The sequence below is a fragment of the Excalfactoria chinensis genome, chromosome 5 (genome assembly GCF_039878825.1).
Source record: "Excalfactoria chinensis isolate bCotChi1 chromosome 5, bCotChi1.hap2, whole genome shotgun sequence".
Taxonomy (NCBI): Eukaryota; Metazoa; Chordata; class Aves; order Galliformes; family Phasianidae; genus Excalfactoria; species Excalfactoria chinensis.
Window position 1 is genome coordinate 10,969,866 of NC_092829.1, and position 23,257 is coordinate 10,993,122.

General features: G+C 35.9%; 1 protein-coding gene across 4 annotated transcripts in view; it reads right to left on the reverse strand.

Moving 5' to 3' along the window:
- The window catches only part of EML1 (EMAP like 1), a 116,401-nt gene that overhangs the window by 2,201 nt on the left and 90,943 nt on the right, over nt 1-23,257 (reverse strand). For all 4 annotated transcript variants that reach the window (XM_072337027.1, XM_072337026.1, XM_072337028.1 and 1 more), the window contains 14 exons: nt 21,981-22,130; nt 20,243-20,312; nt 18,580-18,690; nt 16,237-16,332; nt 15,561-15,695; nt 14,082-14,181; nt 11,818-11,972; nt 11,053-11,178; nt 10,650-10,781; nt 7,469-7,536; nt 6,181-6,269; nt 5,640-5,737; nt 5,423-5,510; nt 5,121-5,216 (listed from right to left, as the gene is read on the reverse strand). In XM_072337027.1, coding sequence (XP_072193128.1) covers nt 5,121-5,216; nt 5,423-5,510; nt 5,640-5,737; nt 6,181-6,269; nt 7,469-7,536; nt 10,650-10,781; nt 11,053-11,178; nt 11,818-11,972; nt 14,082-14,181; nt 15,561-15,695; nt 16,237-16,332; nt 18,580-18,690; nt 20,243-20,312; nt 21,981-22,130 — 1,514 coding nt within the window. The remainder of the gene's footprint in view (nt 1-5,120; nt 5,217-5,422; nt 5,511-5,639; nt 5,738-6,180; nt 6,270-7,468; nt 7,537-10,649; nt 10,782-11,052; nt 11,179-11,817; nt 11,973-14,081; nt 14,182-15,560; nt 15,696-16,236; nt 16,333-18,579; nt 18,691-20,242; nt 20,313-21,980; nt 22,131-23,257) is intronic.

A 23,257-nucleotide genomic window follows, 5' to 3' on the forward strand; every position in this document is an offset into this window, starting at 1 on the left:
ATGCATACTTCAGAAGAAGCAGAAGATCTGGTCCTAATAATAGGAAATCAAGTACACAAATACTTCAGTTTCTCCAGTCAGCAAAGTGCTATTTACTCCATAAGAAAAAAAATAAATAAGGAAAAAGAATTATGCTGAACTGTGGGCATGTCTCAGAGTCTAAATGAATCTTGGTATGTTTACGTAAGAAATAACACATTGCTGCATTTGTTTTCCCTTCTGTTTATTAACAGAGGTGGTAAACATTTCTTCACATTACTACAGCCTTAGTAACTATCCAAGTATGATTCAACATACTTTCTGCATATTGCTTACTGCTTGACTTATGATACAAGAAATTATATGGTTTAAAATGTTATTTAATTATTAATCCCTCAAAAAGAAACAGACTGCTCTAAAATTTTAAATGCTTTTCTTTAGATACAATTACTTATATAAGCAATTCTTCCTTACGTACTCTACTCCTTGCTGTCCTTGCAAAAACTGTTGCCCTAAAATTCAACAACTGCAGACACAACCATGCAAGGAAGAAATCTCTGCATCAGATCTTTAACACTTCCAGCTGCCTGCTGAAATTGCAACAAAATCCCATCAGCTATTGAGATTTCTGCTTTTTTGTATGCAGTTATTTGTGAGTTGTTTTGTTTTTTTTTTAAGATTTTCATAATTCATACTTAATCCAATCCCTGCTTTGCATAAATGATGCCTGACTTTCAGAGGCCACTGACATAACTAGGTATAATATATGTTCTATCAATGTGATTTGGGAAAAAAAGAAAGCTATTTCTTGGCATGATGATTTTCAATGACTGTTCTTACACTAAAAAACCCAAAAGAAACAAACAAACCAACCAATCAAACAGTGAAGCCCTACTAATTGAGTGCATGCTCTTCCTTCACTGCTATTATGCTTCAGGATGAGGCATTTATTGCTCCTTGCTGCTTTTCCTGCCCCTTTCCTGAAAGATACCCATGGCAGGGCAGGCATGCTCAGCTTCCCTTATGTGGCCATCAAAATGGGAACCTATCCCTACTGTAAACAGTAGCTAAACAAACTAGCTTGGATTTGCATGCAGTTCTACCCAAATATAATCTTTGCATCCCTCCACAGAAGCAAAAATAAATAAATAAATAAAATCCCTAAAAGGAAGTGATTTCATCACGTCTTTATGCAGGTGATCTTGAAGGAGTTGCACATTATTGTAAATGAAACAGAGTATTGATTTTGCGGGCTGCCAGTTACTCACTATTCTGACCTGTGTGGAAACATCTCTTTGCTAGATCAGGGATATTAAAATAAAAGGCAGGGAAGAAAGAGAAGAAATGTGCTACATAGAATGAAGGGACACAGAAAAGCTGTTTTAAATAACTGCCTTGACAGAAAACAGGCTGAAAAGCAGACAGGAGTTTTCTCAAGATGTTAGTATGATAAGCTGAGAACCCCTAAAATAAATGGTTTGAAGAACAGGATTTCCATTTCAAAATAGGGAAAGAATTATATCAGTTCTGTTTGTTTTTCTTTGAGATTCTGTGCTGTTTCAAATGATTTCAGTGCCACACTGTTTTTCTCTAGTACATAAGTTAAGCACCTTTGCTAAAAAATTAGCCCAGTTTTTCCCTGCCATCTCTGCGGACATGACAAAAGGGACCCCTTCCATTCTCTCCTTCACAGACTGATGCCATGCTCCTTTCTTCTCTTTTCCTAAATTCATTCATTACACCTGTTCTCACAGAACAATATATAGATGTGTAATTATTCTTCTTTGTCAGCACTTGGGTAACGTTATCAGTTGGTCCAATACTTAAAAGCCAGAAGCAGTATTCCAGCTGTTATTGAAGCAGATGCTGATAAATGGACGATTATTTCACATTTTGCATGGCATCCCTTTCATTACATATCCCTCTAATGCATCTGCCTTCTTTAATAACAGCATAATAGTGTTGAGTCATGTTCAGTTTGCATGCAAGAGGAATCTGATCTTTCTGCACAGAACTGCTCTCTTGCCTGTTAGCCTCTATTCTCTATTTGTACAACTGGGTTCTGCTGTTCAGTTTTACAACCTTCTTTTGTTTCTGTAGGATTGCCTCATTTTTTCATACCATTCTTCTGTTTGTCAATTTACTAATCATGCAGCTTCATGCCAGTTACAAATAATACACTTATCATCCATGCTATTCATAGTCTAAAGTAAAATTCATGGTACAGACTCCTGGACACATTTGAACCCAACCAGCCTCATTCTCTGCTTTGCTTGCAATGTTTGGGGTTTTTTCACAGCACCTAAACATTTCTTCTACTCCAGTTCTTCATCCTCTAAAACTGAGCCAAAACAAACATGCAATATGACCTAAGGCCACAGGTTGTGTAACCAGCAGCCCAAGGTGCTCTTTTCAAGAGCATACAGATCAAGAAGCCTTTTATGGTCTTTTGTCCTGTACACGTTTGTATCACTAAGGTATCCCACACCGAACACATTTCCTTACATGGTGCTGATTTTCAGTTGAATGATCTCTAAACACTTCCAGGCTGACTGATCTTTATCCATACTTGAAGACAGGTGTTCAACAAATCAATGTTCATTTTCCATCTTGCCTTGATTATGATGAACTGTGAATGCTATGCATGCTTATCTGTGATTTTGACACAGTTCTACTTCAGTGAGAAAATATCCCTACTTTAAGTCAGCCAGCATTTACTGAACTACCAATATCCTAAGTAACTCATCCTAGATGACTTGAGTGTATCCCCTAAGGCCAGTGGGGCAATCCTGACAAAAGCTGCTCATATTGGCTGCTCAGAGGCCACAACGCACTGGAGGACAGAATGACTTCCAACATTACTAAGCTTGCTTCCAATTTTGCACTTTCTTCTCTCCACCTGGGGCCTGAAGTATATGGATCAACACACATTATGTCCACTCTTCTCCATGTTTCAAGTAACTTCAGATTATGCTTATCAGTTGTTTCTTGAGATATAACAAAGTTTGTCACAGTCTGATACTTTGAAAAATACCTGATTTTGAAATGTATTTCTCCCTACCCAAAGCAAAGGTCATACTGATAATAACTGGGTTAGCCAGCAGGTTATACAAACTCTAATTTGGGCATAGAATAAAAACAAAAAGAGAGCCTTAACACCTCAGCTTTCACAGTGTGAACTCTCCTCTTCCTCCTCTGCACACAGCATCTCAATACTCATTGTTTCTTCAGTTATTACTACATGTCATAAATGCATATTTGTATTAGATTAGTCAACAGTTTCTACTCTCAGTATTCCCCCTCCCAAATAGAACGTTGTAGTATTCCCAAATAGAACTTTGGATTTGTGCAGTTTGCCTCTCTAAAGTCCACTAATTTCATTTTGTTGTTCTTTTTTTCTTCCTGTATGACCTCCCTGATTCCAGTCATTCCTACACAGGATACATTCACACTCTCAGCAAGTGATTTCTGCCTCAATTGAAACCCACCTGGAATAAACTCCCCTCTAGGTCCTCATCTGTTTTCCCTATGAAAATAATCTGGAGACCTTGCTGGGTAGCTACTGTACCTTATATAACTTTCCTTTGGGAAAGGAATACTGCACTGTATTCCTTTCCCAAAAGACACTGAAATTGTTAAAATGTCACATCCTAAGCAGTTCCTGTGCTTTCACTGATTCTGCTACATACTAAAAAAGTTCTAATCTTTTATCTTTCCATGAGGATGGGCAACCCTGTCTGCACTAAAAATCTTCATTTCTTCACCTATATTTGTTATCTTTGTACCTCCCCAGTCTGCACCTAACTATATATCTATGAATCCTCAGTGTATGTGGCACCATGTTCTTTCCTTCTGTATCACATATCCTGTTTGAATAATTTATACCCTTTCACTTTAAAATCCTATTTATTGATTAACTTCCTCACCATTTCTATTACATTCATAAAATAATAATTGTGATAATTACTCACCTTAACAGCTACCTTATTTATTCCTCAAAACCCGTTGCTTTAGCAACGATACATAGTTTAAAATAAACCTGTTCTGCATAGAAGACTAAGAATAAAAATGTCTGCAACGTTTCCATAAGTTCCCCATACATGAATCTTTGACATTACAAGCAAAGACTTTGGAACTTTGTGCCAGATGTAATCCATCCCCAAGCACCATGGACTTGAATATATTAACAGTTTTATGTAGGCCTTCATCCCTTGTGTGAGAAATGCATGATGTTAACATGCAGATTTGCTCCTCTTACTAAGTCTGTGTGTTGTTGTGATACCCAAGCAGTGCCTGTCAGATAAACATTACCAAGTTTGAATGCTTCTTCCTGGCATATTGTTACTGCCATCCCATCTTTTAGGCTGTAAAAACATGTCCTTTCTGGCTGCTTTCAAACACATCAATGCCTTCATTCTGCCTGAAACATAGGCAAAAATCTTCTCTGCTTGCTGCTTATACTAAAGGACTCCTCTACGAGCATCATTTATGACTTCCTATGGCTCTTGCATTGAGTTTTAACAATGATCTGTTTAGTTCTGCATGCATTGTGGAGTAAATAAAATATATATATATGTAGCGTGCAATAGAACACAGCTCCTTCAAAAGCAGTAGAAATCCCATGGAAACAATTCATTACAATTTTGTTCCATTTCTACTTCTTTCATGTCATTTAATTGTTACACATTCTATCAAATTGGCATCAAATTACATTGAAGTATATAATGATAGGCCTGCCATCCCTTTTGTGTCTGCACAGTAGCCAGAGCAAAGGAAACTGGTCTGATGTGGAAATTTGGCCCAGTGGTCAGAAAATGACTGACAATTCAATAGAAATGGAACCTTAAATTGAAAGAGATGAGAAGGCAGCACTGGTGTGACAGAAAGGGCAGACTGTGGTTTCTTTCTTTTCCCTCTCACTTGTATCTTAATTTAATATTTATACTTGCAGCTAACAAGAATATTAAATCACGGCCTTTTTGGGTTGAAAGACGATGACAGATTGCAACAAGAATGGCATAACAGAAGTTCTGTATTTACCCCTGAAGTATGAATAGTCATGTTTCACAAGAAAAAATTGGCATCCACAGAATTTGTGAATAACAAGAATGATAAAAGCTTTTGAGAGGAAAGATACTTACCAAAAACATGGAATCCTAAAGTACAGGTGTACGTGGCCCATTCTATATCTCTTGTTGTTTCAACACTCACTACTTGTTTACAAGCTGAGGGGATCCCTACAAAAGAAAAAACAAACAAACAAACAAAAAAAACAACAAGAAAGAGTATGATAAACATTTTAATTTTCAAATCAGATTTTGAGTGCAGCAGATGAATTAAAACATATGGCCTATCTTGGCAGCTGTATGTTTCATTTAAATTTTAAATCTGAATTAGACTGCATGAACTACATACAAGATGATTAAGTATGATTTTTACTCACAATATAGGATTTCATAGTCCCCTGAATTAGACACAAGATACTGTGAGTTAACAGACCAATCCAGATGAGTAATGAAGCTGGAATGACCCTACAAAGAGAAAAATACAGCATTAACTGAACAGTATCTCTCTCTTGATGTAGTGATGACCACATTAATAGTGCTACAAAACATACTTATGGTGTCATTGAACCAGGAGGAAGAAGGAAGTTTACTTACCGAACATTTGCCAATTCTAGTGTACTTTCTTCCATTTTCATTTACGCCATATATATAAATAGAGTTGTCATGGGAACCTATTGCCAGGAAATTTCCATCTAAAAACACAATATTCAACTGTAATCATTCCAGTAAGAAAAGTTACACTGTAGGAACTGTACTTAAAGACCGTGATCTTGAAAAAGGATGGTCTTGAAAAATTTGGTTTTTAAGTTGTTTGATGCACGTGTCAAGGTTATAACACTGCAAATTCATACAGAAAATATCGCTATTAGAAACATATGGCGCAGCTGAAAAGAGTGGCAGCCCATTTAGAGCTAACCTGATTGCAACAACCTGCACAGTTCACTTGTATTTGTTTTTACCTTCCCAGTGAAGCCAGAATAAATGCAGTGGGTGGGATGGAGGCAGTGGGCTCCAGAGAGTAAAACATCAGCCTTGCAGGCCCAATATTACACTGCATATTTATTTTCAATTTAAGTATTTCTTAAAATAAATAAATACCAAAGAATTAAAAAGCAGTAAATAAATGCTCTCGAACCTGGTGAGTAACGCATTACAGACAGCTGTTCGTTTCCATCTGTGTGTACAGTGACCAAGTCTTTTGTTTCTGTGTCAAACACAAACCACCTGTTGTAAACACAGAAAGAGACTAATAAGTCATTCCATAAGAAATTTAAGTCTCCTCAACTCAACTGATGAGTGCATTAACTCCTTGAACAAAAGAATCTAGACCATTCAGTTTTGACATGATGATTAGCTATATTAATTTGTTTTTATTTAACTAAAATTTAATTTTGGAACTATGTTCAAGGGCCAAATAAAAAAATTCATTTCAACCATTGCGTCAAAGCATTCATGAAAAAACATAGTGCTGATGATTAACGAATGAAAAGAATCCTCACAAGGCTTCTACCATAATTCTGGGGACAAATAATCAAATACACTTGGCTCACAACCTATAAGCATTCTGTATGTTTTCAGTTAAGCACAACTGCTTTCAGTACTAATGGCAAAGTCTGCCCTCAAGTGACACTAAAGGAGAGGCTGAAGCAAAGGCACTCCGTTATGATTTGGACAATCTCAGTTAAACCAAGGGTCTGCCACCGATCCAGGATGAGACCAGTGGCTCCATCTCTTCTGTATAACAGTGGCACTATTTTTCACCCTGCTTTTTATCTGTCTTGTCTACAGATCACACACTTCAGGCAAAAGAAGCCTCTTCATATGCATTTTAACACTATGTCTAGCACAGCAGAACATTTGCTGACATTTTGTTAAAGCTTTTTGATATTAGTGCATCAGAGATAATACATCACTTGTTAAATCTTCAAATGAACATTCTTTTTCTAAGAGATCTCCTCCTTCTAAATCTCAGACAAGCTCTCTGAACACACCAGCAAAGTTAACTGCTTATCTCAGACTCCTCCGTTCAACTCTCCTTTGCCACAATGGACAGAGATTTAACACACGGGTCACTGGTACTGTGAGAGCACCTCCCACCCACCATCTGATGCTGACCCAGACTGCCAGTCCTGCCAAAATCTGCCTTCTGGCACTGACCTGAGATTGTCACACTCTCAGGGTAAAAACCATTTCCTCATTCCATGCTCATGCAATACTCAGCAAACAGTGCGCTGCTCCAAAACTAGTATTTCTCAGCACTAAAGGAATACAAATAAATTTCATTCTCAAATCCCATTCAAATCAGTGAGGGATGAGCATATATCAGGCACACATCTGCAAGTCAAGAACATGAACTTGGATGTAGCGAGCTGGAAAAAATATGCCTTGGGCACCAAACAGCAGCATAAATCTGTGCATCTTACCTTCCAGTTAGCGTCCCTACTGCGACGACAGCTGCTGAAGGATGAAAACCTGAAGACTGTGCTGGATCCTAAAATGTTGCAGAAGAAAACATATGTTTTTAGCAGTCCAAGTTATAACAAAGAACACAGTTAGTTATCTTCCGCAGGAACAGAGTAAGATTCTCCTTCTTGTTGTTTTTTTCTTTCATTTTTAATTGATTGAAATACCACCCAACAGATTTTTCTCTCTATTCAAGGCCACCGTTTTCTTCACTACCTAATCTAAAAATAACTTGTCAAAAGATTTCATAATAACACTGTCAAAGGCAACTTCTCAACAAATCACAAACAATAAGGATCAAAAATAACTTATAAAGTTAGAGTTGACCTACGAACTAATTACCAAAGCGGCAGTTTACCTGATGCCTAATGGGAAAGCAAGAATATGACTCAGTATCACTTACTGCTTAGCTGCAGATTAGAATACAAACTGGGTTTCCTATTTTGATATGCAGTTTTAAAACATTTTACTCTGTATATTATAATGTTCTGGAGACTGAAGTAGAATTGAACTTTTTTTTCTCATCATTTAAACATGGAAATTAAGCATTTTATTTCTAATTGTTTCTGTAGTTGAAAAGAGTGAGCTCCAGAAGTCTTCAGGTTATAGGAGGGAGTCTCAAAATAAATAGCTTATTGTTTCTTGTACCTGGAAAAAATCATTTTAAAGTGTAAGAAAAAAAAAAAAGCCTCACACGACAATTATGTCTTTGATTTTCTGTTCTGTAACTGTATCATATTGTAGCCACCTTAATAAACGTGATTCCCTTTCTATTACTTTGTAATTACTTCTCCTAGTGGCTTTGTGCAATGAGTATTCATTAATTTAAACAAGTGGTTAATTTCAAAGAACTTACTGTCTCTGCTTAAAAAGAAAACAACATCACACAAAAAAATAATAAATCAAAGTATACTGAGATGCAGGATCTCAATAAGGAGGTTCTAAACAACTACAGTAGTCCAGGAAGGGAAATTTCCTAGTTTTTATTTGGTTGAGTTTTGAAGGCAGTTGGGTGGTATTTGTTAGGCAGAGTTTCATACAACTAAAAAATTCTAAAAGTACTCCCGCCAATATGACAGCAGTTCTAATAGAAGGTTTAATCTTAGCAGTAACTTGTACTCATAACTATATTAAAAAAAAATGCATCGATCCTCCTGGCAAAAATAAGTAAATGCAAAATTATTTCTTCACTCTAGATAAGCAGCCAGTGATGTGTGAAATACTCCGGCATTTCAAGCGGTGAGTAAGGAGATTATTGTCAAGATAGATAATAGAGCTCTTTTCTTATTCAAACAGTATTTACTTAGAGAAGAAAAAAGCCCAACTCCTATGTAATGGACCCACTGCTGTTGCCATCAACCCTTCTCAAAAGAATAAATAAAGGTAAGCAAAGCAGTTCTTAAACACTTCAGTGGAAAGTTTCTTGGAAATTGCTTTATATTTGAAAAACTACAGCAATATATTAATTGAAGCTCATGGAAGGCCATAATCAGCTGCGCTCCTGTGCTGTTTCTCAGAGGACACCACAGATATGCTGGTAGAAACTTTGACCTTTATGAACTGACAATTGCTTTATTTCTGAAATAGATGCTTATCTGGTTAATAGATTAATTCAAAATCTCTTATTCAAGTAATGAGAAAATTACTTGTAAGTGCTCTCCTCTTTAGAATGCAGGAGAGCAAAGTGCCAAATTTTGCACTTCTCTTCCAATTCCAATCCTGAGAAAACATTCCTGTCATGACAAATATATCAGAAATACTAGCCCTAAGCTTTTTAGAAGCTGTATGCACAAAACCATACCTTCACACCTAGAGAGCCTACCAGGACGGATCCTAGACAATTTGGTTTAATATATCGATGTGCTAGTAGTTATTTTATCTTGCATTTGGCATCTTGTTAACAGTGCGATTTGCAAACACACTGAGATTTTAGCATGTCTCATGATTTAAGTAGCCTGCACTATTCCTATGGACTAAAGAGAGGTAACTTATTTTTAAATCTAAATCACATTATCACATCTAAAATCCTGAAGTGATCAGGAGGTAAGAAAATGTAATTATCTGTCTACTATTCAAGCCAAACTCTTAGTATTACTGATTAACATTTTTAGAAGAAAAAAGAACTACTAATCTTTAATTCCTTGTACTATACACCAATCTGTCTTTATAACCTGAGCACTGAACTGTGAAAATGCTGCTTACTCTCTAGTGCAGCAGAACTTTAGGTTTGGAATCTTCAATTGGTTTAATTTAAAAGTTTCTCATGTCAACAAAAATACAGATCCTAGAACATATGACCCCGTTTGGATGAAATAAACACCTTTTTTCTGCATTCCCAACTGTGATTTAACAAATACCTACAACTGGTGCGGGATACTATGAAAGACAGTAGATCAAATACCATTCTGTTAAGACTGATTAGAGGGAAAGAAAAAAAGTGATGGTGGCATCTCAAAACAGAAACAGAAGTACCACTTCCGTCTCTAGAAGAGAATGTCTTCTTTTGGATAAACATCTAAACATAGAATTGGTGTCAAAAAGTTGGTTCATAAAATCAGTTCCTTGAGATGCATGCAATACTTAAGACTGCATTATCACATATCCAGTAGGAGTTTGTATATGAGCAGATGAGTGCCTAAGTACCATATAAAACCAAGTCTACGCTCTGTATTACTTCTGTACCTATACATGGAACTGATATCAGAGACATGACTTTACATTCCAAAAATGTGTTTTCTTTGGTAGATACAACGTACTAAAATTCCTAACAAAATATAGAACACAAATAAAAACTAAAAAAGGTACCAAAGAATTATTTTCCTCTTTAATTTTTCCTAATATCAGGACAGCAAGCATAAACCAGATCAGAAATACTTCTAAATTATAAATACTTCCTAACACTTCCTAGTCAAAAAAAGTTTTGAAAGTCAGTAACACACCTCCACATGATGCAGCACAAACATCCACACAATCCAGGGCTTAAAACCTTTGGTTTTACAAGTCTCCCATTTTCAGAAAAGTTTTTAGATCCATCTTTGATTCTTCAAGCTAACACTAAGATACTTTACATCAATAATTTTATGAAAAAATCAAATTGAGAAGTGCTGTAGAAGGAGTCAGCTTGCATTTAAAAACGTATACCTCTATAACCTTGTTCCAGATAGGACGATGAGTCGTAGCATCCCAGAGGGTAATGTGTTTGTCATGTCCACAAGTGAAGAACTGAGGTTTAGAGGAATGGACTGCAAGCCCCCACAGCTCATCAGTGTGACCCTAGAAAAACATTTTATTATTTTTTTTTTTTTTATGAGGACAATAACAATAAAGCTAAGAATGTTTAAGGAGGCTTAAAGTGAGTAAATTATGTATTAATACATTAGAAAACTATGTTGCTCTGGATAAATGCTAATAATCCATTAAGATATATTTCTTGCCAAAAGTACCATAATCGTAAATGACATTGATTTGTATTTAGAAAACTTAAGTTTGACTCCATACTTTCATTCTTATTACATACCTAAAGACTTGAAAGGTGACAGCTTACCTGGGTAATAGGGAAAAAGTCTCCTGACAGTGTCCCCTGTAGGACAAAATTTCTGGTTGTTCCTATTAGTACAACGTCACCTTTTCCCTCAGCCACTGTTCTTATTGGACCGAACTGCTCTGGAATCTGTGTTCAGAACAAACATAGATAAGACAGACAACAAAATGATTTGTCAAGTATGAATTTTGTTTTAAAAGGCATATTGTCTAGCAAATGCATTTTAAGGTGCTGCAAAGAGAAGAAACAAAACGGATGGAATATACATTCTTGATTTTCAGAAGTTTATAACAGCTTGCATCAAACAACCCTTATCTATGGAACATTATATCTGTACAGATAAACCAAAAATCTCAGCAAAGAGAAACAGTTCCTTCATGCAGTGTTAACTTGACCATGTTTTAACTGCAACTGATATCAGACTGAGCATTCCCATTCAGAGGTATTATCAAGCTTTATCTCACTGGTACACAATACACCTGCAAGGTATGTGTCTTTGGCTACAGTTTAGGTTCTGAAAGACTCACTGCAAGTCTCCAATATAAAATGCAAGACAAAATGTAAAATTTAAAACATCAAGGAATACCAAAACGTGAACAGGCTATTAAACTATCACAGGCTTATTTCAGAATATCACATTTTACCATTGATCTGTTTTCTCACAGAATGCATATCCATAAGGAAAGAAAATGACTTCAAAAGCTCTCTTCAAAAGGCATCTTGAATTTCACTTTGAACAACAGTAAATTTAAAGATAGGTGATTTCACCTCAGTTTTGTGAAGTTTTTGGTAGTTTCCATTCCAAGATATTAACTTTCGGTCTTTTCCACCTCCTGACACTAGTGTGCCATCTCGCAGCATGCAGAGTGCAAATATTCCGCCCTCATGTGCTCCTTGAACTGCGTGGCTTATTCTGTTGGTGCCTGAATATAAGGAGAAGAGACACAACTAATGAAACACTCAGCTTAATAGCTCTTCTTCCCTGAAGTTTTTTTTTCTCCTCCATTTCTCTACCTGCCAAGGATTACACCTAAACAATGCTAATGGTGGGAATGGAGCGTTGCACTCATATCGACAAAAGAGACTACATTAGCCCATCTTAAGAATATATTCTCTCTCAACGCAAAAACCAGAAGTATTCATACTCTCAGTCAAATTCAAACAAAGTTAAACAGGTTCCCTAAGGCCATTCTTGGGAAGTTAAGCTGACTTCATGCATGAACTGAAGTAGCACTATGTGCTTTAACAACAAAACAATAACCCAACCACTTTTTATCCTCCAAGGACATCCCACAGCCATCAGAAACCTTGCTTGTACTGCAGAGAAGGTTACAAGTCTTTTCTGGTCTAGCAGAGGGTGTTGAATCACAACTCAAGAGAACCAGTACCTCTTTATTGATGAATGTAGTATATTCATGTACTTATTTATCCTCAACACACCTCCAAAACATCTACAGCAAAAATCTCTAACTTGAGAATCTTTACAATTATGAAATATATTATTCGTGGTTCTGTTACTTAAAAATGCACCTAAGCCCAAGTGAGGGATGGATGCAAGGTAGGAAGAAACAGCCGTTTTGTCAGCCACAGAACCACATTTCCTCCACCTATAGACACAGTGTGTCAGCTACAAACGCTTTCAAATAAGGGAACTTCTCCCTAGTACTGTACTGGCCCAGCCTTGAACATAAAGCTCTGACTAAAAAACATAGAAAATTAATTGTACTAAGTTGTATTAAAATAAGAAATCAAGAACAAAGGAGTTGTTGTTTGTTGGGTGGTTGTTTTTGTTGTTTTTTGGTTTTTTTTCCCCACCTCCAAAAATCAACTGAGGTGAGAAGATATGAAATAGTTCCCTTTTGTTTCTGGGAGGTGGGTCAGGACAGACCACATGCAGCCAAGATAGAAAAGAGTACTTGGCACAAAGCAAACTGGCACCTGAGCACTGCACTGACACTGCCATGCCAGCAGCTGCCACCATCTCCCTTGTTTGTTGTCAGTCCAAAATAACCAAGAGCAGCAAGGGGAGGGACTACGCGATTTCTGAACTTCATTTCATTGCAGTGTTCAAATGTCTTGGTTTAAAGGAAAAAGACAAGGAGAATAAAAGAGAAACCGAGGTCCAAAACCAATATTCAGCTCCATCTGCAACAGTGTCATAATGTACCAACTGCCCAAAAGCACAGAAAACTAACAGCTTCTTAGCTAAAAGTCCTCAGATGGTCAAAGTCTATAAAAACAAATGAATAAGGTCCAGCTGTGTAACTGATTCACCATGTTGCTTCCAGGTTGTCTGTCCTTCACTTTATGCATCTTGGGAAAAGGCACAAAGTAATTAAGGAGCAGCTGTCATCCATATTACTTACTCTTTACTAATAAGCCACCTTTAGGAGATTCTTCTTATTTCTATGCAGGGCACTTCACATACTAAGTAAATGTTTAGGATATTGTTACTGTTTGCCCTCCAGCAGAAACTGCCTTCTGCTGCTTAAAATAGTCTTTTCTCACTAGAAAATGTATTTTAAGAAGTTTGCCCCACTATCTGTTCTTTTGAAATAAAAGCGAAGAATTCAATTCGACATGCATATATTTTAGCCTGGGCATCCTAAGGAAACAAACCTATTTGTTCTCTTTTAAAGGATATGTCAATAGGCAAAACTGTTACAAACACAATACAGAGTGATGATATAAGTAAGAGTTTGAGATCATCGATTATATTAACAGTGTTTCTCGTTATCACCCTGATTAAGGAAACTAATTTTTCCATTTCTTTTTGTCATTAAAATGCACAATTACAAGTATAGCTTTGTGATTCAATGTTTGACCGCAGGGAACACATTCTATACAACATTGTGCTGTGGCAGTCACGTATAAGTTTTTTAAGAGCTGCAGAATCCAGACAGGACTGGTCTTTACACAGAACAAAATAAACAGAATCTATTCTCCTTAAAATGAGATTACACTTAAGTAAAAAAAAAAATCAGATTTTTTTTAATAATAAATTTTCACTGTTAATTTCATTCTTTTCTTACCTTTCCCCCAAACCAAAATGTTTCCACTCGAGTCTCCTGTAATAGTATCACCATTTTCAGAAAAGGTCACACACAGGACAAACTTTGGCTTCTCTTGTTTCTGCATGGTTATGAAAAATATACACTCACAGCACCACACAACCCATTCATCTTAATTGTACGCATTTGAGTTATTTAGTTTAGTCTTATATAATTCTACTACTAATCAGATGTCTCCAAAGGAGTTAAAAACATTCCTACAGTCTAAACAGTTGATATGTGCAAAGACATCACTTGAGGATGGAGTCCTAAAATGGCACTATCCAGCTACAAGTTATGAATGGATTGAGTGAGGTGGCCTGGAACAAGACTTGGAATGTTCAGATACAAACAGAATCCCCCCAACTACTTCCACATCCCAAACTCTTAAAGTATTTAGAAATGACCAAAGATGAATGCAAGCTCTATTACGAGTATTTGTAACATCAAGTATTATGAGTTTGGCTGGAGTATAAAGCTTAAGAAATCATCTCTTGAAAGAATGCTAAGGTTTGGTAATAGAAATGTTGCTTTAAGACTCTGTATTTATGGTGCTATTTAAGGTATAAGAGGACAGAAATTTTACAGTAATAACTAGTAATGCTTCAGGACATTATTTACAATGTTTGTTGACTACTAGTTTTGCAGAGTCTTAACCAAATTTAAGTATGTCATTTAGGTTTCTCACCCCTTATTGATATAAAGTACAAAAACTGACATAGCTAAACAGTGACGAATGACTCTACAGGCAGTTAACTTGGCACTACGGTAGTTATCTGCAGTCACTGCAAACATTGCTCCTTTGTGCATGACACTGCTGTGAAGCTTAGTCTTTGTTTAAGAACAAATTCTTATCAAGACCTTGAAATGAAAATGATATTTACCAAATAGCATCCAGCTCAATCTGGATTTGTATTACGTATGTCTGTGTATCTGAGCAGAACAGACGTAAAGGAAAAGATATTCACATAATTCCTAACTGCACTAAGGGGGAGATTGTCTTTCCTCTAACAAAGTAACTTAAAAATAAAAGTAAAAGAAAAATAGATGTGTTTTGTTGTTTTTTTTTTTTAACTTGGGGTAAGCATAAGGAGTTTTAAAGTATTCTTACTTTGCAGGTACTATTTTATTTTATAGGTACTATAAAGAATAAATGAAAAGGAATGCAAGGAACAGAATGGTAACTGCATTCCTGAATTTCACTGTAGTGACAATGCAAACATCCAGTGGGCAAAGAAATTATTTCAGCACTTACCAGCCCTGAAAAGAAGCTTAAGCTGCTTTTACATTGCACTCCAAAGACTTTTAACTGGCGATAACACAAGTGTAATCTAAAGTTCTATAATGCTTCAAAGTTGAATCATGATTGTGCTGTTTTGATTTCCTCAATTTAGCTGATTAACCCTTACTTCTATATGATTGTACCATTAGTAGAAACATAAAATTAAATAAATATTTTACCTCAAATAATCCTTGCTTTTTAATAAGGGAATTCCCTTCTAGTGTCCAAAAATAAAGATGTGATTTTCCACAAGTAACTATTATATTTGTATCAGTGGGGTGAAAATCTGCAGCAAATACAGCCTCATTAGAGCACTTGAAAGGAAAAAGAAAAACAGCGTATCAAAATTTAAAATTCAGAGAAAACAAAACAAGATGAAATTATTCTCTACTTGGATAAACTGATCAACTCCTGATACAAGAAAAAAAATTAAGCTGCTTATTTTTCAGAGTAAATTAAGATGTTTTACTACAATATTCTGAAGAAAAACAGCCAAAGATTTTGCATTTTTAAGTTAGTATCTAAGGTTATCCTTCAAAGCTATGTCAGATAAACTAAATTTCATAAAGAGCTCTGCATTAAGATGTTTCATTTCAGCACCTTGTCCTCCCATTCAGGCACAGGCCTTTTTACTAAACTCAAGACTGAACACAGCAATTCTATTTTATTTCTTAAAAAAATATTAGGATAATCAACAGCAAAAATCAAACATGCCCTTTCCTCACGTACTTTGATTTTATAAAGTGGAAAGTGCTAAAAAGGCACAATATGTTCTTTATAAAAGACTTTTCATGACAAAAGAAAGTATTCTCATCTACATGGAAGAATGCAATACAAAATATCTTATAGCAACACCTTCACATCCGCCAGCTTTTCTTCCTTCTGCCAGTCCCACACAGAAAGCACGTGGTCATTTGAGTCATCCACCGAGCAAAGGCTGCTTCCCCCATTCTGACGCAAAACATGGAAAACATTAATGTAGTGACCAATAAACATTAGAAACATATAGGAAAGCATTCAAAATAATTAAATACATCTAGATGAAAACGATTCGTTTACCAGCTTGTTGCAATTCTAATTATCCTAGAGAACTACCTGAAATGTAATTATTCACTGAATGTTTGAAAAATAAAGTTAAAAGGTTTCTAAAAGAGGAATGCTTGCAAACTGCTGAAAGATCAGACTTTGTGAGGAATGAGGTAGGTGTCTCGTTTTAAATATTCAGTGACAGATCTTCCCAAGGCAAACTACACATCAACATCTGCACCTTTAAGACGGCTTTTCCTGATGATTATACTGAGTTTGTTTCTTGGTCAATTACTTCTTGTCAGATCTGTTGTGGATACAGGGAACAATTTTACTCATTATATAGGAATTATGGATAAAAATTAGGGAACAAACTAGAAAATAAATGACTTATTTCTGACAGACATCTTTTTCATAGTTGTATCTTCTGCCAGCTTTTCTAATCTTAATAACCCTAATTTGTTCAGCTGTTCTTCATGCACCAGATTAGCTAGATCTTTTCCACACCCAGTTTTCCTGATGACTTGATGAAGATCCAACTGACACTCAATGTGAGCTGAGGGGAGATGAGGACACCACAGGTCTCACTAGTAACAGCCGTATAACCACTGCCATCTTTTTCCACGTGGCAGCTATACAGAAAGGCAGCATTTAGACTATTTTTTTCTTATCTTGAGGGGTTAATTCCTAGTTTTGTGTCTGTGGTAGAACAAATAAGTAATATTAGAGTGGGACAAAAAGCAATAAGGCATGAATATTTATCACATTGTTGCTGGTATTAACCACCTTGGCTTTGATTGCACCTGAGCTTGCTGGAACAGAACAAGCCTAAGGTTACACAAGCATTCCTTTGGCAGCAATTCTGACAGTCTTGTATCTGCCACCCATAGCACAGCCACTTGTTGCTGCCAGCACAAAAGTTTGGACTATCATAGAGCAAGCCTGTCTAGGGAACAGGTCAGTTTGGAGGATAAAGAAAGAAATAAAGGGAAAAAAAACACACGAAGCGGACTATTTCATTTTGTTATATAAAAGTTTGCTTCATTATTTTTGTGATGGATTAGGTCTCGTGTACATATCTCAAACACAGCTACAAAAATAATTGTGCCAACACAAACTAAAAGGAGACAGACAGGAATTAGCAGCCTGTAGACAGGGCTGTCTGAAATGAGAAAAGCAACACTGCTATAGAACGGGAAGTGATGCTTGAAACAAGCTTAGCTATGACTGTAAAATCACAGCATAAACACATTAAACATTCACTTTCTTGTGACGTCTGCCAATAGCAATACTCTGCTATAAAGCAAACATTATCCTCCAAAGCTGATCTTGATCCGCATTCTTTCTCCTTAGTAGCTAATCAGCTCTCCCAATTTACTCCACACTTCCCATAAAATAGTGTCACCAATAAGTTTCATGTACTTGTGGAAACTTTCACTGGTGTACATTTTTCTTGTGGATTACATCGTTTAATCCTCTTTTTTTACAAAATGCCATCAAGGCAATTGCACAATATATACACTTTTCTAAACTTCTGTGTGACTTTACAAGCTCATGTTCTCATACAGGACTTATAGGTGCCTCCTACATCATATATATAAATATATATATTTTCCATCTTGAAGGACTAGAATTTAAAGCATATTGCTGTGAAGGGAACCACAGGACCCAACTTTTAAACACCCTTTACCATATGCCTTTGCTGCTTTCAAGTGACAGATTTTGCCTCTCCCATGGTACACCCTCTTTTAAGTACACAATAATCTGAGATACAGGGCATTATAAAGGTCATTTGTTAATCTTTCTGGAATGAAAAAAAAAAAAAAAATCCACTAAGGAAGTAACTTAATTTTATTTAACAGAGGGAGAATCTCAATGAGATGATTACAGAAAAAGAAGAAGTACTTCTACAAATGTCTGTCCCTGAAGACATTAATTCCATGTTAGGGTATGCACAATGTAGACCTCAGGGACGGTTGAAATATGGCTAACTTTAATAATGGCAGAAATTGCTGGAAACAACCAGACCGTAAGCTTTCTTCCTCCAAAGAAGCAACTTAAGAAAAAAGATTAAAGGAAGTTTAGACATTGGTTTTCTTAAGGAAGCTAAATTTGCAAGGCTTTGTAGACCCATTAGGCAAGCATTCTCAGTATGACTATTATTTTACTCACAGATTTAGAAAAAGCAATGCAAGTGACAGCTCGGTCAAAGAAACCCATTCCAATGACATGCAGTGTGTTCAGAGTTACAGAATCCCAAACACGTACGTGTGGTGGTAATTGCTGTAAAAATAGACACAGACAACTGTTGAAACAATTTTGGACAAAAACATCGGGATTAAAAATAAAATGTGAGTGCATCCAAAAAACATTTTAACACAAGTTACAAAAGCTACTGGAACTTCACTAAATCTGACCACGTACATCATAAATCACTTGCTCATTACTATGCCCAGAGCCAACATCTAGGATTGACCATCCAGAGCATACAGTGTGTCAAATCTCACCCATCTTTGCTAGATCACAGAAGTTAATGAAAAATATTCAGTGTCTATAAGGGGAAAACCGTTGATAGCATTGCAACACAGGACCTACTGACAGGTCCAGAATCACCAGTTTATACTGCAGCAAACAAAATAATTGTGGTCCATACCACAGAATGACTTAGGATGGAAAGCACCTTAAAGATCATCGACAAAAAGGGAGTCCCAATGCATGCACAAGAAGAAGAAAATGCATCTCAAAGCCACTAGAGGGCAACCGCTGGAAGCACATGCTGAATAAGTTTTATCTTAAAAACAGCTAACAATTTAAAACAAAATCTTTTTTTCCCCTCCTCTTACAGAAAAATATTTAATTCTCTATTATTTTTCCCCATGTCCTTTCAAATAAAATAACTTGTATTACAATATCAGAGGAAGGAGGAAAAAGCAACAACCAGTCTCGGTAAGTAGATAGTAAAATTATTCCCACCCCTCAAAAAAGAGCACCTGTTATAGAAATGACTTTTACATAGGATTACCCATATACATCAACATTTTACATTTTATTTCACAAATACAGTCATAAGCATATGCATCTGTGAAGCTTAAAAACAGAAATATCAGAACAGCACAGCAGAAGTTAACACAGTGAGTAGAAGAATATCATATTTAGATAAATATCATAATGTGCAGCTGGGTAATGTTCTTCTCAATTACTTAAATCCCCATTATAAATATAATTTCTTTTTTAAACCTCTCTTACAATTCTTCTTTGTTAGGAAAGTTGCTGCACTATGAATCAGCTGCATAACACATCAAGAAACTTTTTATTCACCCTTTCCTTCTCTGCTTGTATTCATTCTCTCATTTTGTCTTAGAAGCAAAGACAAGTAATAAACTGAATAAATTCCTAGCATACAAATGAGCTTCACAGTGCAGACAATCATAAGAAACTGATTTTTGTCTTGATGCCCTTTTTCATACTTTGTCTTGGTAGTTGTGGTCAGGAATTAAGTGCTATAATGTACAATTAAATCTCTGCTTCTTCTCCTTTTCCCCACTTCCGTCTTCATTCTCACATTTCCCTTGCATCCCTTTCCCATCTTGTTAGGAGACCAACTCCCAAATTTCCTTTGCTCTGTATAAGTAATGGAACCAGAAACCACTGACTGATCTCGATAATGGAATGGAATAAATTTGATATTGTGCAAGAGGCACTCTCAGATTAAGTTTTAATTGTGTTCAGCTCCATAATTTAAAACCAGTTTAAATACAACCTGAATAGAACATAGCATGTATCTTCTCAGCTTGTGAAATAAACACAGTGGTATGTCAATAAAGGGGTTACTCACTTTGCCATCCTTGGATGTACCTGCAACTTGACCTGTTGCTATAGTGATCCTGTCAGGATGGACAGCCAGGCTAAAAAAGGAAGAAAAACAGACAAGAAACTTAAAGCCACTTATTATACATTAAATCAAACTTCTACTAGAGCCTGCAGCAAATAGTCTTACTTAGTTAGACAAACATCTCTTTCATATCAACATTTTAAAAGCACAAAACCAGAACTGGCTGAATTATTTCCATGCTTTCTGTTCAAAAATCTTATGAAGTAACCTGCTTAAGCCCCAGTGCCTCTAAGAGCACACCAAACAAGCACCAGCCTTATGCTGGGATTCATCTCACCTAGATTTAAATGCTTGTCGAGTATACAGAGTTCGCTACTTGAGTCACTTATTTAACTTCAGTTATCTCATGATATGTTGTAGAGATCTGGTCAGTAAGGTAAACACATTCTAGAGACAGTCCTTCAGAACAAACACTTACTCACTCAAACATATGACAAACTGCTTATCAGAATGTGTTGACCAGATATTCAGCAGTTCTTATGGGGTGCTACCAATTTCTTCTTCAAAAGGTTAGGGAAAAGAAAAAAGAAAAAAGTCCTGTAGTTACTGAGAAATAGTAATGCTGAAATTAAGAACCAGATCATGAGATTTCTAAAATTACAATTGTTAACACTATACTCAATGTTAAAGTCTCTAAGAAGTCCGCATTTCTGTATTAAAGTACAGCCTAGAGGGCAGAGACCACTTTCATCTGAACTTTTATCTTCATTCTTTTTTCCCTGCAGCAGCTCTGCATACAGATCTAGACATGAAATACCCTGAGAAATGAATAAATGACAATAAACCATCCAACTATATAACTGAGAACTGTATCCTCTCACTCATAAAGCAGAAAGGTTCGAAATTTCTGAAGAGTTAGAGAAATTTGAAGAAATGAGATCCAAGTTAAAATCTCCTCATAAAACTACTGGATTATACAAATAATTCAGTTTTATGAAACACACTCACAATGCAGTCAGACTTGATTCTCAGGTCTATTTTAGGGATTCATCGACAACAAGCGTTTCATAAAGCTTCATTTAAAGAAGGAATGTCAGATCAGTTCATAAATTAGGGCTGATCAGATAATCTGGGTGCTCTTTATCAGCTATTCTCAACAAGTAGATAAACCATATATTTATATGCCAATTCAATGATATTGATCTTTCCTGATATCAAAAGCTTGAAAACAACAACAAAAAAATCACTTTGAAGCCCTTGTTGGAATGCCTGCATGGCATACAGACCAGACAGCTCTGGACCAGCATGCAGAATATCTGCTATGATACAGACATGCTCAAAAACTGCTAAGGAAAATAGAAAAGAACACATATGAAGATTAATAATTCAATCTTACTTGAAACAGGAAGTAGGGGGAACCTAAATTAGTCAATAATTAGTTAGTCCAAAAAGAGAGCAATTAGAATTAGTAGGCTTATCATCAGATTTCTACATGTTTGTATTTTCAATGTAAAAGTGCAAGTTAACAAAAATAAGTTTTCTGGAGTAAATACACCTTTACATGGTTGCTAGACCTTTATGTTATTGTGCAAGTCTACTGCTAGACATACAGAACCAACCTATGCCTGACTTCAGAAGTTAGATCATTTGAATTTTCAAAACTATGTTGAAAGAAAATGAAATATTACAAAATAAATATTGTTTTAAGAGAGGAAAAAAGAAAATCTGAAGTGTAACTCACCACTTCACGTCATCATTATGACCAGTGTAATGTCTCTGAAGTTGTTCTTCAACGTTGAATAACACAACCACTGAGGCGATGAAATATACAGTTTCACCCGTTGGAAGAAGATACAGGTTACTGCGACAGTCCCGACCCCGATATCCATAGCTAGAGTGTTTGTCAAGCTGTGATAACATCATTTATGAATTAAGAATGTTAAAAATAAAGAAAAATGAAACAAAATTCCTGATAGTCAGCACCTCCTCGTTTGAGCACAGCATTATCAGTTCAAAACCTCCAGAACAGCCGTGAGAGCCAAAGCATTTTCATTGCTTGAGTGCCTGAAAAGCTACATATCACACCAAAAGCAACAGAGTAGAAGAGACAAAGACGGCATTTTATAGCCATAGCACTCCTTCAGTATCCTCCAAAATTTTCTAAATGATAGACTAAGGCAATATTGCAATTCTAAAGCTGTCCAAAGTGTATTTACCGTTCATGCAGGCTGACAAAATAAAAACTTGGACTTGATGGAAACACTGGTAAGCCATTCAGTACATGTCCCTGCATTACATTAGGAGGGACTGCATTATCCTTTGTTCAGGTTGATTGATTTCATTATTCTGGTCATTACCAACCAGATGGATAAAAAAAAAAACCAAAACCATAGAACAGTTACATCATACGTTCTGATTTATTTTTGTAGCATTTAAAAGGCAGCAGCCCAGATTCTGATGCTCATCATATCAACAGTAATTTAAAATTAATTCAATAAACTAACTGGAATTAATCCAGAAATAATCTCATTTAGGCTGAATGTGAATTCAGTCAAATTTTGTAGTTTTATATTTATGGAGAGTCATTAGGGACTACAACTATTTTGGCTTTCCCTTTTTATGGTAAAAGAGAGGAACAATATTAGCAGAATCCTGGCAAAACAGAAGAGCATTTTAATTCAGACTTTATGGAGAATCTGGCTATGATGGATATGCAGAAAGGTACTGCTGAAACCCCCATTACCTGATACTATAAATATATTTGTGCAGCATCCCCTTCATAAACAGTGACAACACAGCCAAACTAAAAGATCCATATTAGCACAGGACTACAGGATTTAAGAACTACAGTTTTTTTTACCCCTAAAACAAACATTTAAATAACAGCTGGCTGCTTTATTATTATTATTTTAATATATGTAATTGCCCTGCATGCACAAATATTAAAAATATATTAAAAAACATTCAAAAACACAACTTTTAAATTCCCAAAACAGCATTTTTCAGCCAAAGTTCCTT